The sequence below is a fragment of the Pteronotus mesoamericanus genome, unplaced genomic scaffold, assembly GCF_021234165.1.
Source record: "Pteronotus mesoamericanus isolate MK-2021 breed Mesoamerican mustached bat unplaced genomic scaffold, CSHL_Meso_final contig_74, whole genome shotgun sequence".
NCBI classification, from domain to species: domain Eukaryota; kingdom Metazoa; phylum Chordata; class Mammalia; order Chiroptera; family Mormoopidae; genus Pteronotus; species Pteronotus mesoamericanus.
This window is the reverse complement of record NW_026555247.1, coordinates 1,618,628-1,634,118: the sequence shown is the minus strand read 5'-3', so window position 1 is coordinate 1,634,118 and position 15,491 is coordinate 1,618,628. Positions and strand designations below refer to the sequence as shown.

General features: G+C 43.2%; 1 protein-coding gene across 1 annotated transcript in view; it reads left to right on the top strand.

The window, feature by feature from the left end:
- EMILIN2 (elastin microfibril interfacer 2) overlaps positions 1 to 15,491 on the top strand; it is a 50,378-nt gene that overhangs the window by 16,543 nt on the left and 18,344 nt on the right. Inside the window, exons 3-4 of the mRNA XM_054583413.1 lie at positions 9,012 to 9,187; positions 13,232 to 15,133. Coding sequence (XP_054439388.1) covers positions 9,012 to 9,187; positions 13,232 to 15,133 — 2,078 coding nt within the window. The remainder of the gene's footprint in view (positions 1 to 9,011; positions 9,188 to 13,231; positions 15,134 to 15,491) is intronic.

The following is a 15,491-nucleotide window of genomic DNA, read 5'->3' as shown; positions in this document are numbered from 1 at the left end:
ACCTTGTTTCTGTCAAGTGGAGTATGTACACGAACACGGAAGTTCAGTTTGCTGATGTGGTACTGGGTAGGAGCAGCAGCACCCTCTGAGTCTAGAAATTTCTTTCAGCACCTCTCACTTTACCAGAATTGTGGGTGCCCCAAAGCTTCCTTCTAACCTGGGACAATTCCCAAGGCTTAGTGTCCCATAGCCCTTGCATACCTGGGTTCTGTGGTGATTTTCTTAAAACCACATGGTGTTGGCCAAGGTAGGGAATGTCATACCCCCAAGTTTCCTAAGAAAAATCCAGCCCCACAAGTCTGCATGAGCCGTCAGGACTGTGCTGAAGAGTGTTAGCAACACAGATGGCTCTAAGGACATCCTAAGTTTTACCAACCTTGAAAATCCACTTGCCATCCCAAGTCTTCTTGGAGGAAAGTTCCTCCTCCTTGGCCTACTGCTCCGCTACCACCTCCCTTATAAAAGTGAATAAGCAGTCCTGGCGGGCAGCTCAGTTGGTTAGAGCGTTATCCCAATATGCCAGGGTTGCAGGTTTGATCCCAGGTCAAGGCACATACAAAAATTAACCAATGAATGCATAAGTAAGTGGAACAACAAAGTGATGTTTCTTTCTCTCTCTAAAATCAATAAAAATAAATAAAAGCAGATAAGTAAAATTCTTTTTGTCTTGCTAAATAGCCCCCCACTCCCTACTTGTCTACACCTTGAGATCTTGGGGTGGGGTGGGTTGTGGCAGCATCTTTCAAAGGAAAACAATGCTCCTCCTAAGCAGAGTGCACATGAATGAGGTGTCTCCATGTCATTGTGTTAAGTGTGGATTTAAAAAAAAGTGATACAGGGTTAGCCTGGATAATGTGAGAAATATGAAACTACGTTATAATAGCGTTTTGGTCCTTTTCCTCCCAACGTGGTCATAAATAGAAAAGAAATACAAGTGTTCCTGTGTTTTCAATTCCCAGATTATTACTTTTCAACTGAGAATGAATTGGCACAAAGAAGGAGAATTTTTTATATCCGCAGAGAAACTCATCATGTCTCAGGGTTTTCTAAGCTTCCAAGTGACTTCCACTAACTTAACAGGTGTGGACTGTGTAAGAGCTTGCCAGCATCCATAGTCTTTACCCAAAGGTCTGAATAAATACAGATGGGATGTCATAGCGAATTCCTTTTCAGTATCAAAAGGCAACACTAAGAACAATGGGTGAGTGAAGGATATGGAATTGGGGAAGAAGAGAAAGCAGGAGGGTAACTGAGATCCTTAAGAGAGAGGGATGGATGTTGCAAACCAAGTCAATAGAAACACGGAAAAAAGGGTTTCGAAATTATTATGACTTTGTAGGAGAATTTGAGAAAATAATTTTTACACTTAAAAAAAGAGGAAATAATCAAAATATGTTATTTGGTGGCTTTCAAAAGAAAGGTTTGGATCTCCAGGCCATGGAAAATTGTGTTTGTGGTGAGCATGATACAAAAGATGCAAAAGGCTGAGACCAGCAGATGTTCTCATGGCCCACACTGTGGGAACACTTGAGTATGAGCACGGGGGAACGATGAGGGAAGAGTCTTCTGTGATTCTGACTCCAGGAATGAGGAAACATGATGTAAGTTTGAGAAATAGAATAGTGTAGGATTTATTTGGGGAAAACATTCTGCAGCAGCGATAGCCCCTCCCAAAAAAGTTCTTCAGGAGAATGTGGTCTGTCATTAATCTTGAGTTATTCAGTCCCCAGAAAGCCCTCACAGTTAGCTGGGGCCCTGGGGGTTGCCCCACACTTGCTGGCTCTCCTCCCCACTGTCACGGCATAGACATGAGTTTTGTAATGTATCTCCCAAAGTGAGGAAGTTAAACCTAAGAATGTGGACTCATTGGAACTCATGCATAAGCTATATTTTATGGTCAGGACACGCCCTGCACTTGGAAATGATATCATTTTTAGCAATACAAGTTTGTCAGAAGATCCCAATTGCTCTTATAGCCGAGTTGGACTGAGCCTTGCAGTTCAGCCAGAGATTTCTTTAATCATCTTTCTTTAGGACTTCAGAATTGCTCTGTCCTCGGGGTTGGGGTTGATAAATCATGTAGAATTGTGGAGGAAAATTTCTACTTACTACACTGTATAATCAGGGCAAACTACTGAGAAATGAAGAGACTTTTAGGTTTTCAAATCTAACGTGCCACGCTAAGCACATAAGGAAATGAATTCAAGAGGAAATGGAAAAATAAGCAGCTTACAATTGTGGTTTCTCCAGCAAGTATCTCCTTTGTACTGGAAAACAGACAGTCTCCTATACACGTTTTCATTATGAATACATTGCTTTGGTGTAAGATCTGTTCTTTTAAATATGTGTACAAAGCTCTATTTATATGTACTCTGATTTTAATCAGAGCTCATCAGTCTGACTTTTAGATTTATTAGATACATTTTGTATTTCGGAAATATATTTTCCCAAGCATTCTGGCTTTTAAAACTTAGGTGGATTTTCCTAAAAAGTCAAGAAAAATATTTTATATTTTTTCCATGTTATTATTTCCTCCTGTCAGAGACTGTGTAATGTTGCAGAAAAAGATAAGATGCATTCTGATTTTGGTGTTTGGTGTGCTTTAACCTGGAAAAAGGCCCTTTGGTTCCTTCGCTTTATCTCTTTGGCGAGGCTTTTTCAGTCTGTGGAAAGCTCTCACTGGAAGGGTCCTTGTGGGTCAGAGTCACGTCTTCATATTGCAAAAATCGTCTTTGTGGATGCACATGGTTTCAATGGCCAATTTTTGACTGGATTCAAATGCAAGTGTCTCTTCTGCACGTGCAGAGCCACTTTTCTCTCAAAAATCAGTTCTGAAATTACTTCTAACTTCAAACTGTATAACCTCTACTGCCTGGCCATATTTACTTTTGATAAATGGTTACCTCAATTAAAAACTCATATATTTATTCATTGATTGATAGAAAACCAAACAAAAAATAATCAAACAAAATCCCATTTGTCACATGTTGTTCGTAAAAACCCAGGAACGACATGTGTCTATTCTAAATTGAAACATGAGTACCAAACTTTGTAAAAAGTGAATTACCGTGGGAAAAGGAAGAAAATTTTGACACATGCTACAGCATGGATGAACCTTCAGGATGAGGGGGATCAGGATATGCCATCCTATGTTGATTATTTTAAGCGGAAGGCATTGAGGAACAGCAAACACAAAGAACTCTCTGCCCTCCTCCTTTCTCCCTAGAAAGCAGTGTATAAATTTCCTACCTCTCCTGTGCCAGGATAAGGAGAGTGATCCTTGTCACTGAAGACAAAGAGCTGCCACTGACATGAGTCTGCATAAGCAAACCTTGCTAAAATAGCCCTTATTTGCCGTTAGCTCCCCTGTATCCAGGGTCCAGCAGAAGTAAGGCTTGCTTGAGTGTGGTTGGTAGGACACATGAATGTCTCAAATGAGATGGACAGAGATTTGAAAATTTCACCTAAAATGTCATATGGTGTGCTTGAGTAACATTGTTATGTTACAGAATTACATGCATATGATTTTGTAATGAAAAGGGACATTAATTGTGCTGGACCCTGTATTTCCTAGTTACTTTCCCACAATTTATTATCCCTCGAAGCCCAAACTCCCTTTCCTTTGTCTAATCACCTGTCTACAATTCATCACCCTTTATTAAATGGTATATAAGCCCTGAGTCTCACCGCTTCTTTGGGTTTTTTAACTTCTTTACTGTGAAGCCGCTGTATGTGAAAAAAATATTAACATCAGTAAAATGTGTATGTCTTTCTCTTGTTAATCTGTCTTTTGTCAGTTTAATTCATAGGCTCCAGAACAAACCTAAGACGGTAGAGGAAAAGTTTTTTCCTTTCCTACAAGGGCATTATGCTAAGTGAAATAAGCCAGTCACAGAAAGACAAAGACCATATGATTCCACTTATAGGAGGTATTTAGAGTGGTCAAATTCGTAGAGACAAAAAGTAGAATGGCGGTTGCCAGGGGCTGAGGGGAGCGGGGAATGGGAGTTCGTGTTTAGTAGGTACACACTTTTGGTTGGGATGACGAAAAAGTCCCGGAGGTGGATGGTGGTGAGAGTTGCACAACAGCGTGCGTGTGCTTAGTGCCCCTGTGCCCCTCATAATGGCAAATTTAATGTGCTGTGTATTGTATCACAATTTTAAAAAATTGAATTACTGTGGCTGGAGTGGACTTCTGCTCTGTGGGAAACTTGGAGTAGTAGCTGAATGCCAGATAACCAGGGCTGCCCTGGTGAGCATTCTGAAATGCGATGAAATGACTTTTCGCCTTTACATGCTGATTTTCCTTGTCCCAGGTAGGCAGTTAGTTCTGCAGGCCCAGGGGGCTGCCTACCAGAGAGAGGGAAGGGCCTCTTCTTTCTGGCTTCCTTTTCCATCCTCTCAGTCCCATTCCAGTCGATACTGTGGAGAACCACACATGCAAAATGAAGCAAGAAGAGTTGGCTCCAGATTTTTGAGGACAAGCCAGTGACTGGGAGAAGGAGGAGAGTTTACTAGAAAGTCTGTTTTTGAGAGAAATCCTGTTCAAGTGAGTGTCCCCAGTGGGGCACTGGGGTTTCGATTTGTGCAGTTTTAGTGGCTTGTGTTAAAATAAAGTTCATGTAAATCCTAAGTGCAGGGCAAAGACACTTATCTTGCGGAACAGCTGTGTGGGTGATCCTCTGCCAGTGATGTGTGGTTATTTTTCAGAGAAATATTCTACCGGCGATTCTAGGATGTAGGAGGAAAAAACCAGCCTGTGGATGTGAGATAGAAACCATAGATGAACAGATAGATGTGAGCCCACTGGTGTTCCCTTGACAATCTTGTGACTCTCTAGACTCATCCTGTCCAATGAAACTTCCTGCAATGATGGCATTATACTAGCCACTTGTGGCTGTTGACCACTTGAAATGTGTCTAGTGTGACTGAGGAACTAAATGCTTAATTTTGTTTAATTTTAATTCATTTATGTGTAAATAGCCACATGTGGTTATTGGCTACTTATCGGACAGCATGGCTCTGTGTTACCTGGTGTGTGTGATTCTTACCCAAACCATCATGACGGGAGACCCTGAAGCTTGGTTTGGTTTTGGGAAGACTCAGGAATTCACCTTTGCTTGGGGTTAGACCTGAGGATAATTCTGGAGTTTTTAATTAGGATATTGGACTCCCCAAAACCTTGTCAAAAGTAGACCTACTGTCATTAATTAATTATTGTTTGATTAACCAATTATTAGTTGATTAATAATTGTTTATTGAGCATCTACAATAGGATAGGCACTGTGTTTTTAGTGGGAATGTTGTAGAGAACAAAATCCACAGGTATTCTTGTCCTATTAGGGCTTAGGGTCTGCAGGAAAACAAACATTGAACAAGCAAATGCCAGTGAGAACTGAAGCATGTTTGGGGAGAGATCTCACCTCAAGTCAGTAGGAAGGGAGTCTTTGTGGCGCTGAGGTCAAATGAAGACACAGTCATTTTGTCACATTCTGTTTTAACAGGGATACTTCCACTCATGTGGCCCCTGAACTCTGATTCAACTTTTTCAGTTCTTTTCTGGCTACCTTCCTTCTCATTAGAATTTCCTTGGGGTCAGTTTGGTGCCTTTAACACAGAGGCTGAACTCATATGGTTAAACCCTTGTTTCCCCCCAGAAACAGTTTCAGAGGGAGTGGAGAGCTGGGGTGAGTGGGCCTGGCTGAGGCAGGGTTCAGGGGCAGGCTCAGGCCGCGGGGCAGCTCGTTGGCACGGACCCCAGGACGCTGAGGCAGCGGGGGACAGCGCTTCCCGAGGGACAGGACGCTGTTACAGTCCCGACCGGAGACTGGGATGGGAGCCGAGGCTGCCGCCTGCGTCAGCCCTCCAGCTCACCCGGCACCTCCTGACTGTCCCTTTGGCTGTCAGTGCCTCATTTTGGTGCCCCAGTTGGGGGCAGCGAGTTGCTGGGTCAGTAAGTATTTATTGAGCATCTCTGTGTGCTCGCAGCCCCGGGGCCCTGGTGGCACTTGGGCTGCTTTGGCCTGTTCGCTTCCCGGCCTGGTTGTCCGGCCCTGGCTGCCTCAGAGGGCAGGTGGGTTCCCTGGATCCGGGGCTGCTTCTCAGCTCTGGCTGAGCTTGACAATAACTTTGGGAATTTTTGAAAGGTACATAGACCTGGATGTCCCATGGCCCCAGACCAATTAAAATTAGAATTTTGGGGAGTAAAGACCTAGGCATTTTTGTAAAGCATCCTGGCCAAGATATTGTCCTGTAGCACTTTGGCTGATGCTGGGACAGAGGGCCTGGAAATCCCATGGGGTCCTTCCCTATTATCTGTGGAACCTCCCAGCTGGCTACTGTGGAAGCGGGAAACCCCTTCCATGAGGAAAATCCCAGGATGGCTGTGGGGCTGGACAACCCCTGCCTCCTGCCCTCACACCCCCCACTTTGAGGTCTGAGGACCCGAGGCTGCCTCTGGGGCCTGGGGCATAGTGCACAAAGTGGGAATGGGAGCTTTCCCACAGTTAGAGGTAGCTGCCTGATCATTTCCAGCTGTCACTGCAGAGGCCCCTTCCACGTGCTGGACCTGAAAACTTTGTTAGAGATGCTGTCAACCTGAACTCCATCGCCTGAAATGGGAAACCCTACAGCAAGCCAGTTAGGGGAAGGGGGAGTGGGGAATGCGTGTGAGGGTGGAGAGGAAAGTGGGAACTCCAGGGAGCTTTCCTAGATGGGAGCTGGTTCAAAATATTAACTGCCTTTACAGAAAAGAAGGGAGTGTTCAAAAACCCAGAATGTTCTTACACCCAGCTCAGCAGTGAGGGGTTAAGGCTCCTGGGTGGTGTGAGAGGTCTCCGCTCTTCCCAGGGTATCCGAGCCTCATGTCTTGCTCTCCTATTCTGGCTCGGCTGCATTCAAAAGGGTGTAATGCAGGCTGTCATCTACTGGCACATGGACAAAACCCAAGAGCAAACACATTTTCATATTCAATCTTAAATGCTCAGAGGAACCAAGTTTTTCTGAGATTACACATTTTTCCAGCATTATGACATACTTGGGCATACGGAACAATGGAGTGGAAATCTTTTTTTTTTTTTTTTTTATAGTTCCTAGGACCACACAGAGGATTCTTTTGACAGAGGGGAGGTAGGGCCAAGGGCTTGTGTGTACCTGGAATAGATTAGACGCTCAGGTGAATGTTTGCTGAATGGGGACTGTTCCTTCTTACCTTCTTACCCACGTCCTTTGGAACATCTCTGGGTGGGTGTGGCTGTTTTGAATTTAGGGCCAGCGCCTGAGAGACTCGCTGCTTGTGCATGCCGGAAGGCTGTGTGGGGGACAGAAGAGAACACGGGTTTAAATCCCAGCCCTGCCCTTCCTGACTTTTGGAACTTAGGTCACTTAGCTTCTATGAGCCTCTGTTTTCTCATTTGTGAAAAGGGGAAAGTCTGAATTACAGGGATTGATGGGGATATGGTGGGAATGGGATGGAATGAGGGGCCTAGGAAGAAGGTCTTGCCTCCTCCTTACTAATGAGCAGCCTTTCTTTTCTGTTTATTGGGCTTTCTCTTCAGTTTTCTTTGAAAAATGCTCCCACCAGACCTTCTCAAAATTCACACACCAGGCCCCACCACAGACCAATGAAACTGGAACCCCTGGGCGAGGCCCAGGCATCTGCGGTTTTTTACGGTTCCGTGGTGACTCATGGCCGAGGTGAGAACCACCGCCCTCAAACACCAGGCAGAACAGGGACAGTGAGAGGTGCTGGGACTCTAGTGCTTGGGGCCGCGCTGTCAGCAGGGCCCTCTTGGAATGCTGAAAGGACACCTGTCCTGTCCTGGTGCTGGAGTAAATCCTTATATTTGAGGTTTTAGGTGACATGATTTTGACCCTGGAAGATGTTGAAGTCCATTGCAGGTAGTAAATCTATAATTCTCTCAGGAACATAACTTTGAACAACACCTGCCGCAAGGCCGGTGTCCGAGGTGGAGTCACTCAGCTACACGAGGGCCGCGGGCCACCTGGCAGCTGGTTGACCCGAACCACCACCCTGAGCAGCACACAGCGACCCTGGGGAGGTGATACAAAGGTTCTCTCTTTCGGGAAATTGGCCCTAAAAAGAGGACCAACTGCTAGTGCTGGTGTTCAAAGTGAAGAGGAGGGACGACAGGGTTGAAGAGAGGCATGGCTCCGAGCCAGAAATAGAAGTTGGGGTAAGTTAAGGAGCCGCCTTGCATCGGAGCTGCGAGCTGGGGCGCTGCGGGGGCTGCAGCCCTGCAGCCGTCCCACTGAGCCCAGCGGCTGCGGGCTGGTCAGTGCGGGGCGAGGCCCGGCCTGGGTATGGGACTTTACAGCCCGTCACACAGGTCTGTGTGATGTGCAAGCGCATCAGGGGACGTGCACTTTTAAAGGGGACTTTTGAATGGCTCCACTTCTGCTTCCGTGTTTCTCTCATTAGCTATATGAATCAAGGCATCTTTTTAAAAGATCTGAACACAAACGGCACGAGGTGCGGTCCCCACAGGCTCGCGGCCTGCCAGGTACCTCCGCTACTGTGAGGGAGAGAAGGTGCAGAGATAGGGAACCTGGATGTTCTGAGAGACGAGGGTGAGCCATTGATGCTCCTTTAAAACACAGAACAAATGACCCTGAGCTACACCTGGAAAATTGTCTTCAAAGCAGCAAACTCTAGAACAGAAATTTGTTGGCGAAACACAAAAGCTCAGTTTGTAAAACATGGCCACATCCAACAGTAACCCTGGGGCCAAGTTTTTCTAAGTTGTCTGTTTCCCCAGCCTTTAGTGCGAGGGGAGCTGAGTGCTGGGGTAGGGGTGGGCGGGATCCAAGAGCTAGGAAAAGAGGCCAACGGGGTTTTGGGTGAACCCCAGGGACCACTGCTGGATGGAGGAGACCGGGGGAAAGCAGGCAGGCCCCCTGTGTGATCCTCTTCCTTTGAGTCCAACTCTGGGAGGGCAGGAGTGCTTGTAGCATCAGCCGGTAAAGAGAGAGGCCACCCTTTCCTCCTGCAGGTATCGCGTGAACATCAGACCCAGATATGTCACCAAGTACAAGACCGTGACACAGTTGGAATGGAGGTGCTGCCCTGGCTTTAGAGGAGCAGACTGCCAAGAAGGTCCCGGAGACCCCACGAAGACTCTGCGTCCCACGCCTGCTCGGCCTCGAAACAGCTTGAGGAAACCCACGGGTAAGCCCTCATCTGTGCTCGGCTGTGCAGGGGGACCACTGCCACTGCCAGTGCCCTTCAGACAACACAGCTTGTGATTTCCAGTGTTGAACCTTCCAAGGTCGTCAACGAATGCAAATATATGCCTGCGGTAGGCACATGTGGCTCACTATTTGCAGACTCAGTAGCAGTGAGAAAACTTTTTGCAAGTAAATGGCTTTGTTAGGGCCAACTTGTGAATGCCAAGGCCTTAGAAATCAGTGTAGGAGATGCTGATAGTTTCAGACTTGGTTAGCCTGAGGCAGACATGAGAAGAGATTCAGAAGCAATAATGCTTTGTTTGTTTTTAGTTTGCTTTCATCTACAAGTTCCCATAAACCTGAATGTAAAAGAGTTAAAGTTGTTTTTTAAAAAATAGATAAATAGAAACATTCTTATTCTGTTCGGGTTGAGATATTTACAAAGCTAAACCCCACCTTATAAGCATCCAGTGAGGTTGTTCTTAAATTTATTTCTGAATTTTTATTTTTTTGAAGTGAAGTGGCAGAAACTCAATGAATTGCTTAGGAAGAAAAGATCATTTTCACCAAAGTACACCTTTGCTTTTAAGTGTAACATTAAGAGAGTGACTTGTATGGATACTTTTTTTCTCTTTTTTTCTACATCACTTTATCTTCTTTTTTAAGCTGAGTCAGAATAAATGTAACTTAGATTTCCTTATGAATTTAATGTTTAAGTCATTTTGAAATGATTATATTTCCCCATGAGGTGTTTCAGTTTTGACACTTGTATTTTGTCTCAACATTGTCTGTAAAATAGATTTTAAGATAATGTTATATTACAAAAATAATGAATACCAATTAAAGAATGTTTATAAAACATAGGAAAAATATTTAAATACAAATACTCTTGTCACCAACTGGTAACTACTGTTAATATTTTCTCATAAAATACTGCTCTTTTTCCCACGTTGGCGTGTACATTGTTGTGAAAGAAAAGTTCATTCATCCCAGGAATATTAATTGAGCTCCTGTATCTATTCTAGGTACTTGGTAAATGAGAAAAACAGGGCAGACACAGTCCCTGACCTTACTGAAGGCAAGCATTAGACAAGGAATTGCAATAAGTTATCATAGGTATTATGCTGGCCACACATGATCTTGGATCATAATAGATAGTTTGTTCCTGTTTTATTTAGTTTCCATATTCATTTTATAAAAGTTTAAATGTATATGTAGTTTAATAAGTCAAATATCTTTATAAAAACTGTTAGGAAAAGCACTTTCCCTTCCCAGCAGTGATTGCTTTAAATTTTTATTTATTGATTTGAGAGAGAGAGATCAATTTGTTGTTCCACTTATTTATGCACTCATTGATTGATTCATTGATTGATTGACCAGGGATCGAGGCTGCAACCTTTGCGCACTGGGACAATGCTCTAACCAACTGAGCAACCCAGACAGGGCATAGCAGAGCATGTTTTTATTTATACAGCATTTTGCTGTTTACTTTGTAGTAACTATGTGGATAATGTTAACAGCTATAATGTGCTATAAATCTGTTGCCTGTCCTACAAAGCTTTTTGATTTCTATAGAGTTAATAATAATCATATTTTTCTTTGCTTGGTATTCTGTGTTTTTATCCCTATTTCAACCCAAAGTGTTCTCTGGTTATCTAAATGTCCTCTCATTATAATCAATACATCAGTTTCTCATCTTCTTAAAAAAAAATCTCTCCTCAGCCCTCTCGCTTGCCCCGCCTGGAGCGGCCCACCTGTCCTCTTCCTGGTTCGTGGCGGTGGCCCTGTGCCCTCAGCCAGCCTCCGTCCTGTTGATTCCGTGTTTCCTGTCCCCCCTGCTTGCTCTTGCCCAATTCACTCTCTTGCTTTGGTAGAGCACATCTTCTGGTAGTGTCATAAGAAGATGGCATGAGAGAGAAACTTTTTTTAAAAAGTTTTTAAACCATTTTATTTATTTTATCTTTTAAATCATTTTTTTGATTGTTATTCTATTCCAGCTGCTGCAATTTTCCCCCCTTTGCCCTCCTCCTCCACTCATCCCACCCTCTGCTCCCACAGTCAATTCCCGCACAGAAATAAACTTTTTGGTATTTTATAGTCTAAGAACATTTTTACTCTAGTTTCAGAATTCTAGGTTGGAAATAATTTTGCTTCAGAATTTGAAGGTATTGTTCAATTTTCTTCTAGCTTCCAATGCAGCTGTTAAAAAGTCCAAAACAATTCTCATTCCCATTTTTATGTGTGACTTGGTTGTTTTTCTTTTGTGTGTCTGTGTGTGTCTTCATTTTATTGGGCTTCAAAAGGGAATGAAAAGAAATACTTATCCTCAACCCACTATCATTATAAAAATCATACTGTTTTGGGAACTTATTTTTTAGTGTAACCTATCATTAAATACTTTACAATATCATGTAATGACTTTAGAGAGTGTGATTATTGGAGCACAGTCCCCTATCGATGGTCACTTCCGTTGTTTGCAAGTTTTCATTATTATAGATAATATTTGAATTTTAAATTTTTCCTGTTAAATTTTTGGATTCATCCCTGATTACTAGAATACATTTCTAGAACTATAAATTGCAGGGTCAAAAGAGTTCTGAGTATTTTGATACATATTGCCAAATTATTCTTCCAAAAAGTTGTAGCAATTCCCCCAGTCACCAGCAGAATATGAAAGGATTTCCTTACATCCTGATCCTCTCCCAGTCTCCTGCCTTTTGTTTTTACTTCTTTTGTTCAGAATAGCATTTCATATTTATGTGATTCAATAACATGCTTTCTTCATCTAGTGTCTTGAGGTAGAATACATTTTTCAGTATGGAAAATAAGATGTTCTTTACAGTTTTCCACTTGAGACTTTGGCCCTCTGGACTCCAATCTTGGTTTTACTATTGAGTTTATTTTAATAAATAATAGCTGTTGTTATGATTGTGTACAAAAGTTTAGAGGAGATAAAAACAATGAACGTTCAAATCAAATATGTACAACATTCTAAATTTGTTTCTGATGTTTGTCACTGTACATTAATGCACTTTATTTCATTGTAATCTATTTTGTGTTTGACTTTTTCCACTTTACAGGCAGGCTTGTCAATGTTAACCCCTTTCTATTTACTCCTTGTATCCTACTGTGGATTCAAGGGCATGGCTTATTCTATTGTGTCAGGTTTCGATAACCTCCTTTTAGTTTAATTTATCTTTCTTTATACCTATTAGTTTGTTTTTAGTTCATGACTCATCACAATCTTTATAATATTTTTTCTTTTTCTTGGACTATTTCCTTGTGGTTATATTTTTCAAAGTAGGATTATAAAAAATTCAATGTTTGTATTTTTTGATTTAGTGAACTTTCTTATATATGGTCAAATGTCTCTATTGTTAGGAGATGCCAATAGAATCAGTTGCTTTCTCTCTCTCTTGCTTTTAGTTTCCTCAGCTGCATAACAGTGCTAAACAATATCTCTGAGACTCTTTTAGCATAGCGATGCTAATAAAAGTAAGAGAATATTTAAGAGTTATATGGAAGGTAACTTGCTGCTCGTATGATATCATACCACCCAACAGCTGTTGGGTGGATCTTGCTCAAGTGGCTTCTTGTGGTTTTGTGTTGTAGTATTCAGTCAACCATTGGGGTGTGGCTGCAGTTCATTAATATGAAGGGTGATATCTTCATATGATTAAGTAGATAAAGAATATTTCCCTTCAGGGTGAAAAAACCATTGAATGTCATGTCCCATGTATATATTCTCTTAACAACCCCTAGGAGGGAAGATAGTACCTCTGCTCCATAGGTGAGGGGATTATATTTCACAGAAGTTAATTGATTTGCTCAAGGGCAGACAGTGAACTGCAGAGGCAGAATGCAAGTGGAGATCTGTTTGACTCAAAGCAGGTAGAATCTTTTCCACTCTACCACAATAGTTGCCTGTGGTGAGAGTGGATCTGGAACTGAAGATCTAAATGTATTCTATAAGTACTCTGTTTATTGTCTTTGCAGAAACAAGGTGGAAAATGTTAAGTCATGTCCAACTCTTTCTTTGTAACAGACGATGAACCAAGCCAAATCGCAGAGCCCAAGAAGACATTGTCACCAACTCATGCAACGGAACCAAGTCGAACAGTAGATCCAAAACAGGGGCCCCAAGAACCTCAGGATAAGAAAATACAGGTGCTTGAGGAGAAGGTTCTCCGACTCACAAGGACGGTTCTTGATCTCCAGTCTTCCATTGCTGGTGTGAATGAAAACCGCAAACGTACCATTCAGGATGAAAGGCTCAGTAACCTGCACCCCCAGCCAGTGCCTGACAGTACTGTTGGTAAAGACACTGAAATGGCCCAGCTTCCTGGTGTCCTCAACAAAAAGGAATCTGGCATGAAAGACATCAAATCTGAATTGGCTGAAGTCAAGGATGTTCTGAAAACCAAGAGTGACAAGCTGGAAGAGCTGGATGGGAAAGTGAAGGGTTATGAAGGGCAGCTCAGACAGCTCCAGGAGGCAGCCCAGGGCCCTACGGTGACCATGACGACCAATGAACTTTACCAAGCTTATGTCGATAGTAAGATTGATGCCCTGAGAGAGGAGCTCATGGAGGGAATGGACAGGAAGCTGGCTGATCTGAAGAACTCATGTGAGTACAAGCTGATTGGTGTCCAGCAGCAATGTGATGACTATGGGAGCAGCTACCTGGGAGTGATCGAGCTTATAGGAGAGAAGGAAACAAACCTGAAAAAAGAAATAAATGACCTCCGAACCCAGCTGCAAGATCCTTCAGCCCGGTCAAATTGCTGTGATGGTAAACAGACTGGTGACTTTGGGCAACAGATCAAGGTGTTAGACCAGAAAATTGAAAGAGTTGCCGAAGCCACCAGAATGCTAAATGGGCGACTGGATAATGAGTTTGACCGACTCATCGTTCCAGAGACAGATGTGGACTTTGATGCAAGATGGAATGAACTAGATGCAAGGATCAATGTGACAGAGAAGAATGCAGAGGAACACTGCTTTTACATTGAAGAGACCCTTCGGGGGACCATTAATGGAGAGGTAGATGACTTGAAGCAACTTCTTGATGAGAAAATACAGTCTCTGGAAGAGCGTCTGGGGAGCATTCTCCGAGAGATGGCCAACAACACTAATGTAGAATTCATTCCCCCCGCATCGGTCCTACCAGGTGTGTCAGGGGCTGGGCATGAACAGGTCATGAATGAATTAAACCACCTGAAGAACAAAGTTCAAGATGTTGAGGATATTTGCCTTCAAAACTTCCAGGGAGAGCATCATGGTATAAAAGATATTTTCCCAAATGGAGAAGACAATGCAGTGAGTGAGAGTTTGAGCCTTTTGAAATCTCTAAATGACACGATGCATAGGAAATTTCAAGAAACTGAACGTAGCATCCAGAAACTTCAACAAGATTTTAGTTTTCTTTATTCTCAATTAAACCACACAGAAGACAATATGAATCATCTTCAGAGTGAGCTGAGCAAGTGTAGAGAAGGTACAAATGCTGAGGTGGGTGGGCTTTCTAAGGGGGGTGAGCAAGAAAGGATGGTGGAGCCATCTCCCCAGGACACCATTGCTCCTTGCTGCATCCAGCTGGAGGAGAGGATGCAGAGGCTGCAGAACCAGGTTCGCTCAGAGCTAGACACTTGTAAGGAGAATACACATGGGGTCCAGAGGGAGGTCTCTGTGGTCGAGGACAGGGTGTCTCAGATGGAGAAAACTTGCAGCAAACTGGATTCCATCTCAGGAAGTCTTCAGAGGATCAAGGAAGGGCTCAACAAGCATGTCAGCAGCCTGTGGAGTTGTGTCAGACAGATGAATGGGACACTCCGGTCACATTCCAGAGACATTTCTGGCCTGAAATATTCTGTCCAGCAGTTTTATAGCCACGTTTTCCAGATTTCTACTGACTTGCAAGACCTGATCAAATTTCAGCCATCAGCAAGTAAGTTGACCTTTACAATGTCATTCTTGTATGTGTTTGCAACATGTATTGTGCTAGATTTTGGACAGTGTGAGGGATTAATTACATCAGTTCGATTCAAAGTGTGCTTTATAGATTGGTGCCAGTTTGTGAATTGTTTGCTGCTGGGTAGCAAGGACATAAACACCAACATTGAGAGTAAGTACTTACAAACTTTTAAAATAATTTGATAACACTGTAGCATTCAAGCACATGCATGTGGACTGCATCCAATAACTGTTGTCTTCAGGCCCAACACACATCCCCTTTGTGTCTCCCAGAGCTGAACGCTGACTTACTGGGTCCCTAAGGACTTGTTTAGGGCCAGCTGTGTGTCCAG